This window comes from Bos indicus, chromosome 11 (assembly GCF_029378745.1).
Source record: "Bos indicus isolate NIAB-ARS_2022 breed Sahiwal x Tharparkar chromosome 11, NIAB-ARS_B.indTharparkar_mat_pri_1.0, whole genome shotgun sequence".
Lineage (NCBI taxonomy): Eukaryota > Metazoa > Chordata > Mammalia > Artiodactyla > Bovidae > Bos > Bos indicus.
Genome location: NC_091770.1, coordinates 9,132,370 through 9,155,284, shown reverse-complemented (window position 1 = coordinate 9,155,284; position 22,915 = coordinate 9,132,370). Strand labels below are relative to the sequence as shown.

Here is a 22,915-nt window from a genome sequence, read left to right as displayed (position 1 = left end):
AACCCACTCCAGTGTTCTTGCCTGGGAAAGCCCATAGACAGAGGAGCCCAGTGGGCTCTAGTCCACAGGGTCTCAGAAGAGTCAGATATGACTTAGCAACTAAACCACAAGAACAACAATTTCATTGTGAGCATCTTCACATGTACTGAAAAGTTGAAAGAGAAGCAAAGTGAGCCCATCCCCTGTTCACCTGGATTTGGTACTGGTTCACTTTCAGCTGAGCTGTCTGGAAGTGTGTAGAAGAGATCGTGATACTGAATCCAGAGCCGTGCAGCAGGCATTTTCCCACATAACCCCAGAGCCCTTTCCACACCTCAGAAATGCGCTCTCAGCCCTGCCCCTGGTCAGATTTCCTGGCTTCCTAAGAACACCGCTTGTGAGGTTGCCTTGAAGCCAGGAGCTTATGTCTATCTGTGCAGTCATTGCCTTTGCCCCCAGGGCTCCCCGGACACTGCCCTTCCTGTGTTAGGTGCTAGGAACACAGCCTGCTGAGACTTGTCATCCCACGTGAGCGTGTCAGCGTTCAGCTTGGGCTCCAACACGCACACGCACGGGAGAGGTTATTCACAACAATGTTATATCCTCCGTGGGCTGAGGGTGGAGGCCGCCCCGGGGGTCACCGGCACAGGGAGGCTGGTGACATTCTACCCCAGGCGGGAACGTGGGAAGCCTCCTGGAAGGAGGACCCAACGCGGAGCAGGGGCTGAATCTCCCAAGTGTGGGGGGATGATGCTGGGTGGCATGGAGACAGAGGACGCAGACAAGACCGCCAGGCAGGGAGCCGAGGAAGGGAGGTGCGGGGGCATCTGGCGGGAGAGACCAGGTGGTGGGCCTGGGCTGAAGGTGATAGATCCCAAGGAGTGGGGAGCAGAGGGAGCAGGAAGGTGTGGCTGACCCTGAACAACCTTCAGACAGAAAGACAAGGCCATTCCACTGCTTCCTGGGAACAGGCATTAATTTAGTGGAAACGCACCTCCAGAGAGAGCAGAACTCCCTCTCAATGCTTGGCAGGAGGAGTTCTCTTGGGCGCAGGTCTGACTCTCCTGTGGATTGTGCAGGACCTCATGGTGCCGAGGGTCAGGGTCTCTCATGGGATGGAGACCATAACCCTGGGACTCGGTGATCTTGACCATACAGGGCAAGTGTGAGATGTTAGCTTATGGTTCAGAATGTCACCTTGTAATCTTAGTTTCTTGTAAACTGACTAACCTGGAGAGAAAAGAATTTTGAACGGCTTTATTTGAAAAAGTGAAAGTGTTAGTTGCTCAGTCATGTCCAGCACTTTTGTGATCCATGGACTGTAGCCCCCCAGGCTCCTCTATCCATGGCATTTGCCAGGCAAGAGCACTGGCGTGGGTACCATGACTTCCTCCAGGGGATCTTCCAGACCGAGGGATCAAACCCAGGTCTCCCGCTTTGCACACAGATTCTTTTCCATCTGAGCCACCAGGGAAGCCCCAGCCTTATATGAGGAGTAGCATAATTCTTATTGCTCATTTTCTGTGACGGAGCTCTACAGACTCATTTGGATCTATTCAACTGGCTTTAAATTTATCAGCATCATAGAATAAAAAAAGGCAAAGCATCTTTATGTCTTATACTTCAAAAATGTAGTGTTAAGAGTTTGCCTTTTTCTTATGATGGAAAGAAGATAAGAGAAGCGTTAATTTCTGATTGCCGTGGCGATTCTGTGTTGGGAGAACTGTGATGACATTGTTCAGAGTCAGCTATCGCTCCTGTGTGGGGTGAAAGCGGGGTGTTTTCTTGCCAGCACAGTGTCCGTTTCCTCTCCAACCTGTTCCATTTCTTCCCAGGAAGAGTGATCGTTGCCACGAGTAAAGGTGTTTACATCTTGGTTCCGCTACCTCTGGAAAAACAAATACAGGACCTGTTAGCCAGCCACCGAGTGGAGGAGGCTCTAGTTCTAGCGAAAGGCGCTCGGAGGAACATCCCAAAGGAAAAATTTCAGGTTTGTAGTCAGCTAGCCATGTGGAAGCGTGCCTCCAAGCTGCTGATTAGAAAATGTTCGGATCTAAGGGCGCCAGGCCCTGCAGACCACTTTGTGTCTGTCACTCAAATTCTCTGTGCGTCCACGTCGTACAGATAAGGACGCAGGCTGCGGGAGCGGGTCGCGATGCCGGCAGAGGCCAAGCCAGGATCTGAGCCTCTGACATGATCCCCATGCTTAATACACCACATTGCATTTCCAATCTCGTTCCTCCAGAGTAGACTACGGGCACTGTGACTACAAGCCAAGAGATCCCCAGCGTAATTGGTTTCCCAATGTAGAATTTGTATTTGTTGGGATGGGGTTTAATTTTTTAAGTTTCTACTATCTGTAGGAAAAGCTTTGTGAACCATACTCATAAATCGTCTAATATTGCCGGAATCCATCTAATTAATTTCCTTAGAAGAAAGCTTGTAATGCATTTAAGAAATGCTAGCTTTAATATCACTGGTATGATCAATATAGTTGATGAAACAATCATGAATTATTCTCACATCTGATGAAATCAGGTTTTCTAAAATTTGCTTCTTGATTGGTTGCAAGGTGAGTTCAGGTCACACTATGTATTTGAGAATGATGACGACTGAGCGACTTCACTTTCACTTTCATGCATTGGAGAAGGAAATGGCAACCCACTCCAGTGTTCTTGCCTGGAGAATCCCAGGGACGGGGGAGCCTGGTGGGCTGCCGTCTATGGGGTCACACAGAGTCGGACACGACTGAAGTGACTCAGCAGCAAAGTGTAATATCGGTGCATGCACGCTTCTTACAAACATCTAAGTCACTCATGAAAGATTCTCATGAAGTCAGAGTGATCCCCCTCTTGTTACCTGCTGGCCAGATTTTCAGGACGATATGGTTTGTGGGATGAAGCTGTGCTTTCTGGCCTCCGTGGCTTTTTGCAGCAGAAGGTAGACTAAAGGTGGAAAAAGTCAGGACCTGTCATTTATGGTCACAGGATAAATATTGATAAACTTTTCATCTTTATTCCTTATTTTAAAAAGTTTTATTGAAGTATAATTGATTTACAGTGTTGTGTTAATTACTGTTGTACAGCAGAGTGACTCAGTTATAAATATATATACATTCTTATTCATATTCTTTTCCATTATTGTTATTGCAGGATTTTGACTGTAGTTCCCAGGTTGCGCTAATGGTAAAGAACCTGCCTGTCAATGCAGAAGACCGAAGAGGTGTGGGTTCGATCCCTGGGTCTGGAAGATCCCCTGGAGAAGGAAATGGCAACCCACTCCAGTATTCTTGCCTAGAGAATCCCACGGACAGAGAGAGGAGCCTGGTGGGCTACAGTCCATGGGGTCGCAAAGACCTGGACATGACTGAGTGATTTAGCACACATGCACCCTGTGCTGTGCAGTAGGACCTTGTTTATCTATCCTGTATGCTGGCGTCTGCTAATCCCAGGCCTCCCCTCACCCCAGCCCTATTCCCTGTGTTTTTCAAGTGAGATGATCTGTGAACTTTCAGCAGGGGGCAGCAAAGCACAGAGAAGGAAGCTGTCAGTTCAGGGCGTGTTTCCGAGCTGAGAGCACCTGTTTCTGCCTAGTGCATCGCATCCTGGTGGGAAGGCCAGTGGGGTCTGGCAGCCTCTGCTCTCAGCTCCTCTCCCCCTGGGAGTGGCCTCAGGGGGATGGGCACATATCGGGATCCCCTCTTGGACACACCCAGGGACATACCTCAAATGTGTCTTAAAGAGGCTTTTTCTTAAAGAGGCTTCCTGTGTTGAATTTTTGCCTCCCCCTTGTTTTCCCACGAGCACCCGAACAGTGGGCACTGGCTAGTGTTGGCCCTTATCCTGCCCTCCTGTGTGATGTCCCTGTTGGGGTCTGTCCATCTGGCACACCCCTGTCTCCCCCCACCCCCTGTTGTTTTAGACTCCTATTTGGGCCCAGATATGCAGCCTCAATGACCTTGAACTTGGCCCTGGTTCTCGTGCCTGCATGACCACGGGGAGCCCTCCTCCCTTTTTGCTGGAATTGTGTTCACAGCCCCCTCCTCCATGTCTGCAACCCATCCTCCACGCCACCGCCGAAGGAGCTTTCTGACGTGTCCACACCCCTGCTGTAGGTCCTACAGCAGGCACCTCCTGGCCAGAGTCAGGTCCACACCAGGCGGCCTTGGTGGCTGGGCCCTGCCCCATCCCCAGCCTCTGCTACTGCCTCTGCCCCCGTGTGACCAGGCCTGAGCCACCAGCCACCTGCCACCTGTGTGCTGGGCAGGCACTCCAGAAGCACGCTGAGAACAGGTCAGAAATAAGCAGCGTCACCGACCAAAGACGGGGGTGCTGGGTAAGACGGCTGCCTCTGGGCGTCCTGGGGAGTCTGGGCTGGCCTCCGCCCCTGCGCCATTGCTTTCTTCCCTTGTTGTTTGTGCTGTTTTTTGTCAGTGGAGAAAACATCCATCATCCACCAAATACAGGGTTTTTGGTTTTTTAGATTTTTTTTTAATGTGGGCCATTTTAAAAATCTTTATTGAATTTGTTACAGTATTGTTTCTGATTTTTGATTTGGTTTTTTGCCTGCAAAGCTTGTGGGATCTTAGTTCCCCAACCAAGGATCGAACCCACACCCCTTGGCTTGGAAGGCAGTCTTAACCACTGGACCACCAGGGAAGTCCCCTAAAATACAGTTTCTATACTGTGCTTACATATGTCTCTTCTCTGAATCTGCCCCATCCTCCAGGCAGCACTGACTCCTCTGAGCTCCCACGGTTATCCCTGTTAACCTATAACACACGGCCATCTACTCCCCAGCTCCAGCTCGCTCCTCCCCCAGTCCTGGGCAGACACTCGCCTCCATTTCCCTTGGCCCCTGCTCGCGCCTGGGGCTGAACAACAAGGAATGAGTGATGGTTGATTCAGAGCTTTGAACTGGTCTTCAAACAGCTAGGCTCTGTGGATCGGGGAGCAGAAGAGTTTTGGTTTAAAATAGAAGTATGAGAGGAAAAGAAGACAGTACTGACAAAAAGGTTCAGAGATAATGTCTCATTCATATTAATGTGTTTTTAAGGGTTGACTGTGACTCTTACAAGGATTAGGGATGTTAGTTATTTTAACTTTAGGAGGCTTGCAACCAAATGCTAGACCCTGGGCTCAGGAAAACCAGAAAGTGGGGAGGGAGAGAGACCAGAAGTTGAGGGGACTGGCTTTTCACAGTTCGCCTTTCTCTCCATTAAAGCGAGTGTTGGTTTTGCTTCACTGAGTTCTGAACTAGGGAGGGATTTAAGGAGAAGTTTAACTGTGGGACTCGGATTAAAGGAATATTCCTTCCAGAGATCCAAAAGGTGAGAAGGCTTAGATCTTTAAGAAGCCAAGCTTAAATTATATTAAGGTTTGGGATGCTGTAAAGACAGAGGCAGTGAGCAGATATTTACAGACGTAGGTGTGTGTCTTACGGAAAGCTTGCTTGATGTGTATCACGTAGTATGGATAGTGTCATATTTAAGCTTGGGCTTTGATACCTGTTCTTTTTTTTTTTTCCCCATTTCATCTAAAATTATTTCACTGTGTGTCTTCAAAAGACAAGAAAGCCCCCCTTTGAAACATACGTGTCACATACACCTCCGAAATAAACACTGATTCTTTCCTAGGCTGGGGTGTCCCATCTGCCTGAGTGTCCCCAGTTGTCCTGTAAATGTTTGCATCTTGCATCCTTTTAATCCTGGAGGGAAATCCTGCTAGGGCTGCACCAAAAGATTTCTCTGTTTCAGAGTCATGGGGCGCAGTTCTCTGAGCTGGTCTGCCACCTACTTTTTCCTGTAGATACTTCAGTTCAGTTCAGTTCAGTTGCTCAGTTGTGTCTGACTCTTTGCGGCCCCATGAATCGCAGCACGCCAGGCCTCTCTGTCCATCACCAATTCCCGGAGTTCACTCAGACTCATGTCCATCGAGTCAGTGATGCCATCCAGCCATCTCATCCTCTGTCGTCCCCTTCTCCTCCTGCCCCCAATCCCTCCCAGCATCAGAGTCTTTTCCAATGAGTCAACTCTTCACATGAGGTGGCCAAAGTACTGGAGTTTCAACTTTAGCATCATTCCTTCCAAAGAAATCCCAGGGCTGATCTCCTTCAGAATGGACTGGTTGGATCTCCTTGCAGTCCAAGGGACTCTCAAGAGTCTTCTCCAACACCACAGTTCAAAAGCATCGATTCTTTGGCGCTCAGCCTTCTTCACAGTCCAACTCTCACATCCATACATGACCACTGGAAAAACCATAGCCTTGACTAGATGGACCTTTGTTGGCAAAGTAATGTCTCTGCTTTTGAATATGCTGTCTAGGTTGGTCATAACTTTCCTTCCAAGGAGTAAGCATCTTTTAATTTCATGGCGGCAGTCACCATCTGCGGTGATTTTGGAGCCCAAAAAAATAAAGTCTGACAGTTTCCACTGTTTCCCCATCTATTTCCCATGAAGTGATGGGACCAGATGCCATGATCTTTGTTTTCTGAATGTTGAGTTTTAAGCCAACTTTTCCACTCTCCTCTTTCACTTTCATCAAGAGGCTTTTTAGTTCCTCTTCACTTTCTGCCATAAGGGTGGTGTCATCTGCATATCTGAGGTTATTGATATTTCTCCCAGCAATCTTGATTCCAGCTTGTGCTTCTTCCAGCCCAGCATTTCTCATGATGTACTCTGCATATAAGTTAAATAAGCAGGGTGACAATATACAGCCTTGATGTACTCCTTTTCCTATTTGGAACCAGTCTGTTGTTCCATGTCCAGTTCTACCTGTTGCTTCCTGACCTGCTTACAGGTTTCTCAAGAGGCAGGTCTGGTGGTCAGGTATTCCCATCTCTTTCAGAATTTTCCACAGTTTATTGTGATTCACACAGTCAAAGGCTTTGGCATAGTCAATAAAGCAGAAATAGATGTTTCTCTTGCTTTTTCGATGATCCAGTGGATGTTGGCAATTTGATCTCTGGTTCCTCTGCCTTTTCTAAAACCAGCTTGAACATCTGGAAGTTCACGGTTCACATAGCGTTAAAGCCTGACTTGGAGAATTTTGAGCATTACTTTACTAGCGTGTGAGATGAGTGCAATTGTGTGGTAGTTTGAGCATTCTTTGGCACTGCCTTTCTTTGGGATTGGAATGAAAACTTTTTCAGAGTTTTTTCAGAGATCTTTTCCAGTCCTGTGGCCACTGCTGAGTTTTCCAAATTTGCTGGCATATTGAGCACTTTCACAGCATCATCTTTCAAGATTTGAAATAGCTCAACTGGAATTCCATCACCTCTACTAGCTTTGTTCGTAGTGATGCTTTCTAAGGCCCACTTGACTTCACATTCCAGGATGTCTGGCTCTAAGTGAGTGATCACACCATCGTGATTATTTTGGTCGTGAAGATCTTTTTTGTACAGTTCTTCTGTGTATTCTTACCACCTCTTCTTAATATCTTCTGCTTCTGTTAGGTCCATACTATTTCTGTCCTTTATTGAGCCCATCTTTGCATGAAATGTTCCCTTGATATCTCTAATTTTCTTGAAGAGATCTCTAGTCTTTCCCATTCTGTTGTTTTCTTCTATTTCTTTGCATTGATCACTGGGGAAGGCTTTCTTATCTCTTCTTGCTATTCTTTGGAACTCTACATTCAGATGCTTATATCTTTCCTTTTCTCCTTTGCTTTTCGCTTCTCTTCTTTTCACAGCTATTTGTAAGGCCTCCTCAGACAGCCATTTTGCTTTTTGCATTTCTTTTCCATGGGGATCATCTTGATCCCTGTCTCCTGTACAGTGTCACGAACCTCCATCCATAGTTCATCAGGCACTCTGTCTATCAGATCTAGTCCCTTAAATCTATTTCTCACTTCTACTGTATAATCGTAAGGGATTTGATTTAGGTCATACCTGAATGGTCTAGTGGTTTTCCCTACTTTCTTCAATTTAAGTCTGAATTTGGCAATAAGGAGTTCATGATCTGAGCCACAGTCAGCTCCTGGACTTTTGTTTTATAAAGATTGCTCTATTTATTTATTTTTGGCCGTGCTGGGTCTTTGTTGCTGTGCATGGGCTTTCTCTAGTCTGCCAAGCAGGGGATGCTCTCTAGCTGGGGTGTGCAGGCTTCTCATTGCCGTGGTTTCTCCTGTGGAGCACTGGCTCCAGGCGTGCGGGCTTCAGTAGTTGTGGTTCCCTGGCTTCTGAGCTCGAGCTCAGTAGCTGTGGCACACGGACTTAGTTGCTTTGCCGCATGTGGGGTCTTAGCTCGCTGACCAGGGATCCAACCCACGTGCCCTGCATGGCAAGGTGGCTTCTTAACCACTGGACCACCAGGGGGGTCCTCAAAGTGGAGTTTCATAAAAACTGATCAGGTCAGTAGGTGATTACAAAACAGCAGGTACCATGCCAGGATGTGAGGATGCTAAGGTGAATCGTGGAGTGGCTTCAAGGAACTGATAGCTGCTTGAGCAGCAGGGTGTTCTGGAAGGGGGAGGGATCTAAACGTGACTGGAGTCTTCAGTTGTGAGGAGGTGCAGGCGTGAGCTGAGGTGCTGGAGCCAGGGAGGACACAGCAGAGACAGCTCCACAGAGCCTTTCAGACAAAGGTGGACACACCTCACAGCTGATCAGCCGGGCAGTGACAGGGTCGCGGTGGAATTGAAGACACCACAGGGCATCTTATTTTTTCTTTTGAATTTTTGATTTTGTATTGGAGAATCGCTGACGAACAACAGGGTGATAGTTTCAGGTGAACGAGGAAGGGACTCAGGGCATCTTCCTTGAGTGTTCTGCTATTCCTGGGAGTTTCCAGAACCAGGGGCTCCACAGTCCAAGAAATCTGGGTAGGACCGGATGAGACAAAGATAAGCGGCGCTTGTACTGCAGGAATCCTCAGACTGACTTGTGGGCGTGGCTGTGCATCACCAGTGGGGGAGGGGACGGAAGGCGCAGCATCTCCCCAGCTTCAGCAGGAAAGCCTGCTTATTGGTCTATCCTTAAATGAGATGGACCCCGTGCTCTGAGGGATGCTCGGAAATGCCGCTGTGAAGAGAGTTCCGCAAGAGTGAAGAGGGATGGGCAGCTTCTAGGCTGCCGAGAACACTGGCCTTGTTGACATCCATCTGAGCACTTGAGGTAGCAGCGATCAAGAAAGCCAGGGAGGGTGGGAGGAGGAATACGGACCAGTGGGAAAAAGTGAAAGTGTTTGTCACTCAGTCGTGTCCGACTCTTTGTGACCCCATGGACTGTAGCCCATCAGGCTACCCTGACCATGGGATTCTCCAGCAAGAATACTAAGAGTGGGTTGCCATTCCCTTCTCCAGGGGATCCTCCCGACTCAGGGATCAAACCTGTGTCTCCTACTCTGCAGGTGGATGCTTTACCACAGAGCCACCAGGGAAGCCCAAAGTATGTTAGGGTCTCTTTGTGATACAGACCAGGATGGATGGGAAATCATGAAGAAGAAGGAGCAATGATTATTCAGAGAACAACTTGATCTCGGGAACAAGGGGTGGATTGACATATATGTGTGTGTACTAACATGTTGAGAATAGTTTCGAATAAACCTTGTTTCTTCCTTACCATATAACTTCAGGATTCCCTGTAATAATTAACGTGTAGTCTGGGTTGTGACCAGGACCTCAGTTTCCCTCCCTTGGTGAGTGACTCCAGCTGGTCTGAGCGACGACGCCTGTGTCCCCTGCAGGTCATGTACCGGCGGATCCTGCTGCAGGCGGGCTTCATACAGTTTGCACAGCTCCAGTTCCTGGAGGCTAAAGAACTCTTCAGGTAACTCGAGGAGTTGGCAGCGAGCCCTCCCGTGTCCCTGCGGTCGGGTCTGCTGTTGGACCTCCGTCGTCACTGGAATGCTGTGACGGGAGAGTCGAGTAGCTGCAGTGCTCTGGGAGGAGTGTGGAGGCCCCTGCCCCCCTTAGCCCAGGGGTCACTGTCGTGTGTCTTCAGGGTGGGGCTGATGAGAGGCGTACAGAGTGGTCCTCGGAGAGAGGAGACGGCAGTTCTAAAGAGTGCGTGTGATGACCTGTGGATTCCCTGAGGGCTTGGTTTCCCTTTGCTCCAGAGATTTTAACTAAAGGCTGTGAGTCTAGAGAGAGAGCAGGTGGATTTATGAGAACTGTTCTTGTTCTAGAGACACTGTGAACCATGTGCTTCTGACTCAGTGTCTTAGGAAGCCATGGTCCCTTCTGTATTTCATGAATCCTGCACATGGGGGCCCTCCCACCACCCCCACTCCCTACATGGCCCAGCACCCCATCCCCAGCAGCCCTTCTTCTGGTAGGGGGGAGCAAGAGGGGGTGGTCAGGTGTGTGCTCTGGGGTCAGCAGCTGTTTATGTTCGCTCAGCACTCATGCGGAAGATCAAATTGCACCTGCTATGATAGCCCTTAAATGTCCCACGAAGGTGTGGTCTGTAGAGTAAGTTTTCTAAATGTCCAAGTAGAACAGACTTTGTGCGCTTCCAAGCCGTGGAGGAGGAGGTGTGCACAGAGCCTCGGAATCCGCCTTTGGTCAGAGGTGCAGTGCCACTGCCGTTCCTTCCTGCCTGGGCTTGCAGGGACCATGGCCCCCCTCAGCCCTAGGAGTGTGATGTCCTCGGCAGCCGAGCCCCCTGTTCCATTGTGGGGCCTGAGGTTGGCGGAGCGTGGTGCTGGGCTCTGCGGGCAATGGTGGGGTCCACTCCCGGTTGGCTTGCACCCTTCTCTCTCTATGCCTCACAAACTCTGCCCCTGTGATTGCAGGAGCGGCCAACTCGACGTGCGGGAGCTCATCTCCCTGTACCCACTCCTGCTGCCCACGTCCTCCTCATTCACCCGCTCCCACCCGCCCCTGCACGAGTTTGCAGACCTCAACCAGCTGACACAGGGTGACCAGGACAAGGTGGCCAAATGCAAGCGCTTCCTCATGAGTTACCTGAACGAGGTCCGCAGCACAGAGGTGGCCAACGGCTACAAGGAGGACATCGACACAGCCCTGCTCAAGCTGTATGCCGAGGCCGACCACGACAGCCTGCTGGACCTGCTGGTCACTGAGAACTTTTGTCTGCTGCCTGACAGCGCTGCCTGGCTGGAGAAGCACAAAAAGTGAGTGTCTTTCCATCCCCACTCCAGATGCTCCCCAGGGGCTCCCCGCCTGGCCCTTCCCTGCCCCCTACCTTCAGATGCTGTTGTGCTACTAATGAACCAGAGCGACTTCTGAGTCCCACACCTTCCTCCAGGGACCACCTGTCACCCTTGGGTTCGTCAGCCCCATCACGGTCTGCAGACCAGACGAAGGGGTCTCAGAGACCACTCAGCTTCCATGTCAATCACTCAGATGGGTCCATCTCTAGGCGACCTCATGGACTGTAGCCTGCCAGGCTCCTCTGTCCATGGGATTTCCCAGACAAGAATACTGGAGTGGGTTGCCATTCCCTTCTCCAGGGGATCTTCCTGACCCAGGGACTGAACCCGCATCTCCTGCACTGCAGGCAGATTCTTCACCGTCCGAGCCACCAGGAAAGCCCCTCCACACTAACTCGTTAATGACGGAACATGCCGTCATGGGCCTTGTGAGTCAGCGCATTGTCCTGTCTTTTCCATGTTCCTTCTCAATGGGATCGGCCTGTGCTAGCTGCCACATGTGTGTTGGTAAAATGATAGCTCACTTCAGCCACTGATGATTGAATAGAGAGGCAGATACCTGGATAAGTAGATAGAGAGGCAGGCTTCCTGATCCTGTGGGCGAAAGGGATCAAACTCTGCCTTCATTACAGGCATGAGCTGGTCAGCACCCATCCCCTTGCTGACTGACCGCCGGGTACCATGCGGGCCTGTCTGCAGTGATGACCCGACTAGACCAGCTTCATCCTGGGGGCAGGGGTCTAAGCCTTCCGGGCCTGGGCTGGGGGTTTCTTTAAAAATGAGGGGTGTTGGGTGCTCCCTGTAAGATCCTCTGTCCGTGACCTTTGTTAAGCATGTGACGTGGCCGAGGTGCTCGTCAAATCCTGAGGGGACAGGGGCTCACAACCCAAACCCCGTTCAGATGCAGGACATCACGGGCTGGTGACTGGTCTCCACGCAGGCGGTGTCTTCTTTGGCCGTTTCCCTGAGTTTCCAGAATGCACTGTGGAGCAGAGTGATTCATGAAGGAACCAGACAATGCCCTGCCCTCTGGTGGCAGCGACGCTGCGACTTGGGACGGGAGGGTCCGGCGAGTCAGTGTAACTCTCTAAAATCTCCCTAGAGAAGAGAAGGGTTCCAGGGGATAGTGTAGTGTCTTTGCTCTTTGAGGGGAGAAGTCTGACAGTCCCTGAGGCAGCTTGCCGGGAAAGGAGGGGGACCAGGAGGGGACACCCCTAAGAGCTGGGGAGGTGGGAACAGCTCTCGATCCAGGCAGTTCCGTGTTGTCACTGATCCTGTCCACTTAGAAATGAGAACACAAGGGCCACAGAGGGCGAGCTGCTTGCTCAGGGTCATACAGTCCATGAGTGATGAAGCCTGGATTGAAACTCAGGGCCCAGGACTGTGGGTGCCCCCCTGCCCCTGCCACCCTGACTCTCCCTGACCTGTTCTCTGCCATGCCTGCATGCTAATGGCCTTTCTTGCAGTTCAGAATCCCCCCTTCCAGAATAGCTCACACAGCCTCCCTTCCAAACAGTCTTAATTCCCCGTGATGATTTTAATGGTGCCCTCAAGAGATGGGAAATCATACTAGTATTGGAAGTAAATTGTAAAGCAATTCCCAATGCGAGTTTCCATCGTATAATTGTAGTTTTACTTTTCAGCTTATCTTAGATTTGAATATGGTCCTTTACGGAAGTTGATAGGGAATGCATTTTCATATGATACGTAAATAAACAGAGGTGGGGGTCTTTCTGCTGCTTCAAATGTGCTGCTGATCTGAGTTGAATAGAACACGCGGGGCTGGGGGAGGGCTGGGCATCGCTGTGGGCGTGCCGCCTGCAGTTTGTGGTCAGCAGAGGGTGCCCTGACCCTGTGCTTTCCTGCAGGTACTTTGCTCTGGGCCTGCTCTACCATTACAACCACCAAGATGCCGCTGCGGTTCAGGTGAGTTCAGAGGCTTCTAGGTGTTGCTGTAAAACCACGTTTAACTCCGAGTCACTTGAAAAAAAGAAATCACAGCTTGGTAGAGACCGCTCTTGCCTGATCATAGCCCTTTTTCCAGAACAAGAGTGACACCTTTTTAGAAAATGAATTCCCTGAGAAACAGCAGCCTGGGATTTTCTTTTCTTTGCCTTTCCGTCTCTCTAAAGAACATTGTTAAGACTGAGTTTTTTTAAGTGTGAGAAAAATAGGATTTCATACTGAGCCACCAGGCCTGCGACATCATTGCCTTATCAGAAATTGAGACTGTGAGTAGTAGTTTGTAATTTCTACCATTAATGACAGCAAGTTTTGTAGGCAACTGAGTTATCCATCATCTGCGACAAAACCAAAGCTGATTAAGGCCAGTCGCTTGCCCGTGGGACACCACTGGTCAGGGGGGAGCTGAAGTCTGAGCCAGTGCTCCAGGCCTTGGCAGGGGTTCTGTGCTCAGATGTCTCGGCCTGTCTCTTACGTCTTTTGTGAGCGGCTGGGAACACCAGCAGTGCTCACAAACTCATCAAACATACCTGCTTGCTTTGAGAAACTATCACGATAATGTGATTGTGGAATAGGTAAAAAAAAAAATTTAAGAGCAGATTTGGGAGTCTAAGATAGCATTTTCATTTTTTTAAACACCAAGTTGTAAGAATTATGGTTTGCTTTAAATGTATTAATAACAGCAGAGCTGCATAGAGAGGAATTTATAAAACTGAAGTAATTAGGAATAAATCTCCATCTATGGCAGAATTTTTTTAATGACACATTTCAATGATTGTGTGAGTAGTTGGGTTTAGGGAATTCAGCACTGAAGAAATTAGTAATATAGAAAACATTTGTACACTGGTATCAAAATTGCAGCATTTACACTGCCCACCTGTTTCTTGGGCTTCTTTCTGGGAGTGTGGTTCAAAGGTCAGTGTGGAGAGGTGGGTGAGGTCTGCGGCACAGGGATGATGCAACACAGGCTCCCAGGCAGCGCCCATCTCTTCCACCCCTCGTGATGCCAATTCATTCTGAGTCTCAAAGTAAGATTCCATCTTCACGGCAGGGAAGTGCCTGAGTGAAATAGCAAAGGCCTTTATTATGAGAATCTACCCTGAGCCTCGTGCCCACGGGGGTGGGAACACCAGGGCACAGGGTCACTGAAGTGTTAGAAAGCACATCTGAGTATGACAGCCCAAAAGGGGCTTCAAAATAAGGAATTCCTGTGATGGAGAAGGTGGAAACGCCTAGCTGATGGGTGCAGGTGAATTTCTTCTCTGTCCAAACACTGTCAATGATTATTTTATTTCAGGAAAAACATTTTATAATGCATCCACATCTCCCCATATTTTATATTTACTATTTGTATTACTGAGATCTCGCGAGAAAGAAAAGAAAGAGAACTTGATGCTTTATGTTCTTGATTTCTTAGGCCATGTTCTCTGTATTTTTTTCATCTATTAGAAAAAAATTAAGATGGACTTAAGCCTTTAAAGTTTGTGTTACCACTCTGAAATATATCAAGGCCAAGTAAGCACATGCACATCCTCTCTAAGCTAGTTCTAAGCTGTCTGTGTCCTTCCATCCCACCCGTCCCGGCTCCCCCTCTCCAGCTCTGGGTGAGCATCGTGAACGGGGACATTCAGGACTCCACGCGCTCAGACCTGTACGAGTACATCGTGGACTTCCTCACCTACAGCACTGACCCCGACCTCGTGTGGCGGCATGCCGACTGGGTCCTGCAGAGAAGTCAGGAGGTTTGTGCTTCAGCAGTGCCTTTGCAGGCGGGCGGTGTGTTTAGATGGGCTGGGGAAGCATCTCCAGGCTGGTCACATGGTGGAACTGAGACTTGGGTCCTGGCTCATAGAACTCGGAGTCCATGCTCATCAGAGCTATGCTGTGTTTTGGGGTTGTGGAGTGTGTGTGTGTGTGTGTGTGTGTGTGTGTGTGTGACGGAGCGTGCATGTGTAAGTCCAGGGACACGCTCCCCCTGACCCCCACCACCTCTGTAGCATTTCTTGGAAGATAGTGTTGCACTACGAGCTCCAATCGACTGTCGGAGGCGGCCTGGAGATGCTGGGGTCCCTCTCGGGTCATGCACACAGTTTGTCTGGGCGTCTGGAGAACCAAGTTGACTGAATCTTCAGCCGCTTATATCTTCTTTCACTTACCATAAGTGACCGTCCTTCTTTCGCTTGATCTGAGTGTAACAAAGCTGTCGTTTCACAGATTGTGGAAACCTGCTATCTATAAATGTGTGATTCCTTAGTTTCCAAGCCTTTTATGTATTTATTTTTAAGATTTTTTTTTTTTTTTTATGTGAACCTCTTTCACAGTCTTCATTGAATTTGTTACAGTATTGCTTCTGTCTTATGTTTGGGGTCTTTTGCCCCTGAGGCGTGTGGGATCTTCACTCCCTGGCCAGGAATTGAACCTGTACGCCCTGCCTTGAAAGGCGAAGCCTTAACCACTAGACCGCCAGGGAAGTCCACCCCCAGCTTTTTTAGAAGGCCCAGCTGGAGCTCTGGGTTATTTCCTGTCTCTGTCAGCACTCCACACTGCTCTGGTTTTCTGAATCATCACGATTTTGACAGTGCTTTTACCCAAAGCATGCAGCGCTCACAATAAAGATAAGATGGGGTCTTTGAAAAGCACGCTGACCAAATGGCTACTTTTCTTTCAGGTCGGAGTTCAGGTTTTCACCAAGAGACCACTAGATGAACAGCAGAGTGGTTTTAACCCAGATGATATCATCAGTTGCCTTAAGAAATACCCTCAAGCCCTGGTTAAGTACCTGGAGCATCTCGTCACAGAAAGGAGACTGCAGGTGAGGCCTGGCTCTCAGGCCAATATCATGGGTTTGCTGGGGCCCCATGGGGACCTGAACTTGGCCAGTGGGTGTAACTGAACGTCTTATGTTCCTGGCGTTCAATCTGTACTTGCGGGAGGTCAGAGAGGGAACCAGACATTTGTGAAAGAGACCGGAGGCCCAGGTGGCTTGTTTTCACCCTCCACCTCTTGCCCCGTCCACTTTCATTTTTCTTCTTTGTTTTTCTTCCTTGTTATTATTCTTAAAGGAAGTGAGTGAAGCTTCCTTTCTTTGGAGGCAGCTAAATCTTGTGGGCCTTACCTAAATCCTGTGGCCCTTACTTCTCAGAATGAGATACTTTCCCCTAGATTCTGTTTCATTCTGCTTATTATTTATTCGGCTGCATTGGGTCTCAGTTGTGGCACGTGGCATCTTCCTTGTGGCATGTGGGCTCTTTCCTGTGGGCTTAGTTGCCCCCCAGCATGTGGGATCCTAGCTCCCCGACTAGGGATCAAACCTGCGTCCCCTGCATTGGAAGGTGAAGGCTTGACCACCGGACCCCAGGGCAGTCTCCCAAAAAGTTTATATTCAGGTCCTCCATCGTGCTTTCTGAAAGCTTTCTCTCCAGTACTTGCATTCTGTTGACCTGGAGCCCCTGCTCACATCACACATCTGGGCTCCCACACATGCCATCCGGGGCGGGGGGTGGGGCGGTCTCTGGGCTCCTGCACACGTCGTCAGGGGCGGGGGTGGGGTGGTCTCCTGGCCCCCTGCACATGCTGCCCGTCTGCTCGCCCCTGTCCTGCAGAAGGAGGAGTACCATACGCACCTGGCTGTCCTCTACCTGGACGAGGTGCTGCAGCAGAGGCCCTGCACCCCCGACAAGGATGCAGAAGTGACTGAGACGCAGGCGAAGCTGCGACGCCTGCTCCAGGAATCTGATCTCTACCGAGTCCACTTTCTGATGGGTGAGTGGACCCACGTAGCCTCTGTGGATAAACGTCACAGGGTGCGGGGGGGACAAGGTGGCGGTCTGTGAGCCTCTGTGGCACCGAGTCAGCCTCCCGGAGGCCAGGGATGCCTCCCATCTGTCCTCTGCCCTCTGGCCACAGATAGGCCCTTTAGCCAATGACCCAGAGGCTGCCCAGGGTGCTGGGAGGTCTGTGCATTCACTGAGCAGAGCTGCTTTGAACTTGCTCACTCGGCTTTGAAGCACTCTGATCAGTTCCTTCTGAGGCTCTGGCTGTGACCATGACTTTGCTGGCTGGCACTACCCCCAGCAGCCCGCTCAGCCACTCCAGGCTGGGAGGAAGGCATCCTTCCTGGGGGGGGTCCAGTTTTCACTTCCTCCAGGGCAGGGACCGCAGTGTCCGTGTTGTCTGGCAGAGTGAACTGTCTCCTGCTCTATGGGCACCATGGGATTTCCAAGTTGTCCTTACTGGGTTAAAATACTTCTCTTTAGCAGCATTTAACTCCCAATCCTTTCTCATGGTTCATGGGAGGTGTGTCCTGTATAGACCCCACAATTGAACTCACAGGCACTACACCATCACGCCTGGCAAACCACTGGCCACGTTTCCATCCATACATAACCTTGTTTATGTGCATTCTGTTGAAAATACTTTATTTAGTGTATATTGTTGATTCACTGACACTGACCTCATGGCCAGAAAGAAGCACATGACTCAGGCCTGAATGATGTTCCCATGAAGAACTTTGTCCCAAGGCACCTGGCAGTCCTCCTGTACCTAGACACCCCCAAACTCTGTTACCCAAGGCGGTGTCCAGGTAGCCAGAGTGGTGGTGTTTAGGGGTGTCTGGGCATCCTGGGGGACTTCTCAGTGGCTCAGCAGTAAAGAATCTGCCTGCCACTGCAGGAGACACAGGTTTGACCCCTGGGTCGGGAAGATCCCCTGGAGGAGGAAATGGCAACCCATTCTAGAATTCATGCCCAGGAAATCCCGTGAACAGAGAAGCCTGGTGGGCTACAGTCTATGGGGTCGCAAAAGAGTTGGACGACTGAGCAGCTGAGCACAGGCAGCCTGGGTGGTGGCGTCTCGGGGTTTCCATGTAGCCAGAGTTGCTTTGGGCTCTCTTAAGCTCACAGTGCTGGCAGGCAGGTGCACGGCTGGACGTCCCCCGCCTGGCACGGGCACTTCAGTCCCTCACTGGCAGGTCCCACCCCGCAGACAGGACCCGAGGCGCCGGGCTGCCCCTGGAGAGTGCCATCCTGCACGGGAAGCTGGAGCAGCACGAGGAGGCATTGCGCATCCTGGTCCACGAGCTGGCGGACTTCCCGGCAGCAGAGGACTACTGCCTGTGGCGCTCTGAGGGCCGAGACCCATCCTACCGCCAGCGGCTCTTCCACCTGCTCCTGGCTGTCTACCTGGGCCCTGGCCCTGCCGCGCCCACGCGGACCGTGGCTGCCGTGGACCTGCTGAACCGCCACGCCGTGGAGTTCGACGCAGCCCAGGTGCTGCAGCTACTGCCGGGCACGTGGTCAGTGCAGCTGCTCTGCCCGTTCCTGATGGGTGCCATGCGGGACAGCATCCATGCCCGGAGGACCACGCAGGTGGCTGTGGGCCTGGCCAGATCTGAAAACCTCATCTACAAATATGACAAGGTGAGAGCTCGGCCCTCCTGGGTGAGACGTTTAACGTTGATGTTAACCCTGGAAAAACAGTCTTGGTCTGTTTTCTTCTCTGTGACTTCGACACAGGGCATGTGTGGGTTACTCACACAGACACGGCTGTGGGAGCCAGGCTGGCAGTGGTGAGCTTGGGGCAGTCTCCTGCCCTGCAGACGCCAGCGATCAGGAGAGCAGAGGGAGGTTGTGGCCAGGCCCCAGTCCACACCGCAGGTCATGGTGTCACTCCGTCCACCCAGCACATCCGTGCAGAATTGGCTGTTACTGTCCCCTTTCACAGAAGGGGGAGCAGGGACGTGGGGTGTCACAGAGCACACAGGAGCCAGATGTGGACCACAGGCCGGTTCAGAGCCCCATTCTTCATCCTGTCTCCATCCTCCAGGGCTGCTGTAACAGATAAGAGCGAACCCCACAGGCCAGGGGCTCAGATGACTCACAAACAGTTCTCCCTGTCTGGAGGCTGGAAGCCTGGAGTCAAGGTGCCGACTGATTCAGTGTTTGGGAGGCCCCATCCTTGCTATGTGCACATGGCCAGGCGTGGGCACCAGTCTCCTCTAAGGGCCCTGCAGCCATCATGGGGGCCCCGCCTCCAAACACCGTCCCGCTGGGGGTCAGGGCGTCCACGTAGGGAGAGATACAGGCATTCAGTCCATAGCAGCCCCAGCTCATCAGAAGCTCCTCTCTGGTGAGGCCCTGCGTGTGCCCTGCGGCTGGCAGGATGTCCCTCCAGAGCAGGAATCTGCAGGTTTCTCCCACTGGGGAGACATCCTTGACCTTCCCCAGTGGAGAAGCTGAGGTCTGGAGGATCTGGCCTCCCTCCTCTGACCCATCCTTGCCCATCTCACTGTTTCCAGGACACGTGGAAGGAGCAGTGGGCCTGCCGTTCCATTCAGACAGCCTTGATGTCCACCGGTTCCTCTGCCTGTGTCCCGTCTCTTCCTTTTGTGCCTGGTGAATGCCTCCTTGAAACCCAGGCTAACCTCTCTCCCCTGTGAAGCCTTCCCATCCCTCTAAGCAGACTAGCACCCCGTGTGCTCACCCAGTGCCGCGCCTGTGGTGCCCCTTCCCCTGTGAGGCTTTGGGTACTCTGAGGGCAGGAGCTTCCTTTACTGATCTCCGTATTCCTGAGCCAAGGCTGGTGTCATCTTGACGGCATCAAATGTTTGTTGAACGACTAAAGAAACTAACAAATATGGTGATTCCCCAAGCCACCAACAGGCTGACTTGCTGGGTTTACTCACGTGAATTGTGCAGAAAGGCTTTTAACTTACAGAACTCAAGTCCTGTGTTTCAGACAGGAAATGATAAAGTTGTGTTAGTTTCGTTAATTACCTTTAAAGAAAGGAAATTAAGTGTCCTGGGACAGGTCATGAATGTGCTACGGATAGACCGCGTGGCTTGGACCGTGTCTCTTATCTGGCCTCACTTTTCTGGTGTGCAGACAGGGGTAGCAGGAATTAGATGACTTTCTTGGCCTCGTCAGCGCTAACGCCCCATGACTGCATAATGACCTTTTTGAAAGCATCAGGGCTCAGAGAACGTTTGAGAGAGGATCTTGGTGAACAATGCCTCAACCAGAGAGGAAGCAATTACTTTTGAAAAATAAGAAGGCAGTTTTGTAGCTTTTTTGATTTTTCTAGTTCCTGAGGATAGTTTTGTTTATTTTCACTGCTGAGATTCTGTTTCCAGAATTTGATGTTCAAGCTGTCCCCACCAGGGATGACTTTAATAACTACCCAGGGGGCGATGCTCGTCAGCTCTGAAAACTGGTCACAGACATCTCCATCTTTTCTTTCTGCAGATGAAGCTGAAAGGAAGCTCCGTTCGACTCTCAGACAAAAAGCTTTGCCAGATGTGCCAAAACCCCTTCCTCGAGCCTGTGTTCGTTAGGTACCCCAACGGTGGTCTCGTCCACACCCACTGCGCGGCCAGCAGACACACAGAGCCCAGCTCCCCCAGCGCCGGGGCTCGGACTTGAAGAGGCAGGGCCTTGGGTCCTCAGCTAGCCTGCCGGGTGCGCAGATGGGAGGCTGTGACTGTGCTCTGTCGGCCGTCCCTGAGTGCTGGGGGAATTCGGTCCATGGAAAACAGGCTGGGGCCAGCCCCCTGCCTCGGATGGAAATGGACAGTCCCTCCAATAGAAACATGCCAGGTTTCCGCGTCCAGGGACCTCGCCGCCCATAACAGATTTCTGTTCCCTGAAGAAGTGAGCCTTCCTGTACAGCCCAAGCAAGTCAGACCCCCACCCCTCGCCCTGATCTGTAGACGCGTGTCCACACTGGAATCGTCTGCTCCAGGGTAACAGCGGTGATCTCGTCCTGGTCGGTGAGTGGCTGGAGAACCCAGCTCTTCATCCTGATTGTCCACCCACCGGCCACACCCGGGCTCTGCCTCTGCCCTGCAGGACTGCTGACCTTGGGGAGGAATTTTTGTTCTTTCCACTTCCCATCTGGCTCCCAGCCCCCAAAAGATCTGCCTGGGTGCCCCACCCTTCCTTTTGGGGTAAATTCGTTCCCTTCTGGCTGTCTGGAGAATGAGGCTCCAAGAAGCCTTGGACGCGCCTGGAAGAGCTGCTCTCGGGTCTGGAGTTGTCGGCGGGGGTGGGAACCCACGGCGTGTGGCCTGCTGGTTTGAAACTCCACGATTCACATGGTCGAGCAGAACCTTTTATTTGAAGTTCTGTCCTCTTCGTGGTTTTTCTCTAGTTTGGAAATTCACCCATCATGTTCACTAGGGACGGTTTTCCTTATGAAAACATATCCGCCCTTGATCACTTGGGAAATTAAAAGGGAAAGGTGTGAGCACAAGCCGGGTGTGTTTGCTGGGGCTGCTGATGGTCGCCTCCACGCTGGGTGGGCTGGGCTGTGGGTGACAGCTCCTCCTGCACTGGGGTCGTCACCCTTCCCGGGGGAGTGCTGCCCCACAAGGAAGCCCAGGCAGGCTGCCTTACCTCCCAGCACTTTACACGCCTGTGCTGCGGCTTCCCAGACACACAGGACAGAAGTCTCCCGCAACCTCGGCATCGCAGGCCCGCATCCACTCTTGCCTCTCTGTCCAGCATCTCGGGGAAGCTGACTCTGTGGTTACTTCACTGCCCTCCTCTGAATTTCGTCCTGCTGATGACTGACTGACCATCAGGGACTAAGAAGAAAGATGCCGTGACCCCTACCATGAAGCTTGGCAGATACGCATCAGCCTGTGTGTGTGACGGGAGGACCCCCAGACCTGGCCTGTGTGCTCAGCCCAGGCCTTACGGACCAGGTGTAGAGCTCACCCACCTTAGAAAGGATCTGTACTAATAACCGTCCGTGTGCTCGTCCCTCTTGTGATTCGAAGGGGCCGGGAAGCACAGGCACCCACTCACCCTCCCAGCTGTGTCTCAATCTCTATAAAGAGTCAATGGTGAAGAAATTCTTGCAGCTCGGCTGTGTGCTGTGTGCAATACTGGCAATCAAAGCCGAGTCACGAGTCTTGCCCTGCAGGTGGCTGTGAAGGCACGGTCATGTTCCTGGGGACGTTATCCTTACAGCTTGTGAGTTTGGGTTTATTCCTCAGAGAACGAGCAGCTAGGACTTGGAATTCTGCAATTCTGAAGGCACTGTTTCTCTCCACGAGATGGGGACAATCCTGGAAAAGCCTCCTGGTTCCTAACTCGGGGGCACGGGTCTTTCTTTGCTCCACACTTTGATCGATATTTTGACGTTTGTTATCCTTTAGAATAATGGAACTAAAGTTGAACAGTTTTCTATCTCTACTGAGCCCTCAAATGCAGCAGGATTCTGTGACCCTGTGCTGAATTGTAAAAACCTTGCCTCTCTAATCAGCACCCCCACTGACCAGGCCCCTTTCTCAAATTACATTTTTAGAAGTTCATGGTTCTTTCCAGAGGCCTGCTCTTTCGTGATCGTCCCGTTGATTAGAGGAATTAGAACCGTCACTCGCTCCTTTCCTCCCTGGGTCAGTTTGGTGTCACCTACCTAGTTAAAACAGCACGAAGTGGACACAGCTGACATTAATATTCTCTGGGCAAGACTTTAATTTCATGAGCTGTTAATCTGCTGTAGCTTATCAAGCATCCCTGTGGGAGGGTCGAGTGGGCTATGGAGCCTTGGGCCTGCGCTCCGAGCTGGAAGGACCCGGGGTGTGCTTGAAGGGGATCCGGGGGCCTTAGATCCCGCCCTCAAGTCCCTGCCCATCACACAGCCAGGGTGGCCTGGGCTTCCTGCTCGCCCTCCTATGGAGACCTGGCCCTTTACCCTTTAACCCCTGGATGGGTCCGAAATACACAAGATGTACAAATGTAAACTTGTTGATTTTATTAAAAATCCTTTTAATTCTTTGTTCCTCCTGTAGTTGTTTTTTTAAATAAAAGTTGTCTTGGTGAGAGGATGGCTTCCACCCGCAGGTCATCCAGCCTAAG

General features: G+C 51.1%; 1 protein-coding gene across 3 annotated transcripts in view; it reads left to right on the top strand.

Annotated features, from left to right (window-relative positions):
- Positions 1-22,834, top strand: part of TGFBRAP1 (transforming growth factor beta receptor associated protein 1) — a 33,874-nt gene extending 11,040 nt beyond the window's left edge. The window contains exons 4-14 of one of the 3 annotated variants that reach the window (XM_070798390.1): positions 1,815-1,969; positions 3,132-3,201; positions 4,094-4,314; positions 9,662-9,744; positions 10,712-11,053; positions 12,961-13,018; positions 14,653-14,796; positions 15,723-15,866; positions 16,657-16,816; positions 18,038-18,471; positions 20,297-22,834. In XM_070798390.1, the coding sequence (XP_070654491.1) occupies positions 1,815-1,969; positions 3,132-3,201; positions 4,094-4,314; positions 9,662-9,744; positions 10,712-11,053; positions 12,961-13,018; positions 14,653-14,796; positions 15,723-15,866; positions 16,657-16,816; positions 18,038-18,471; positions 20,297-20,473 (1,988 nt within the window). In that variant the 3' untranslated portion in view covers positions 20,474-22,834. The remainder of the gene's footprint in view (positions 1-1,814; positions 1,970-3,131; positions 3,202-4,093; positions 4,315-9,661; positions 9,745-10,711; positions 11,054-12,960; positions 13,019-14,652; positions 14,797-15,722; positions 15,867-16,656; positions 16,817-18,037; positions 18,472-20,296) is intronic. The other 2 variants (XM_070798391.1, XM_019969848.2) reach the window with 2 other exon arrangements.
- The last annotated feature ends 81 nt before the right edge of the window (positions 22,835-22,915 follow it).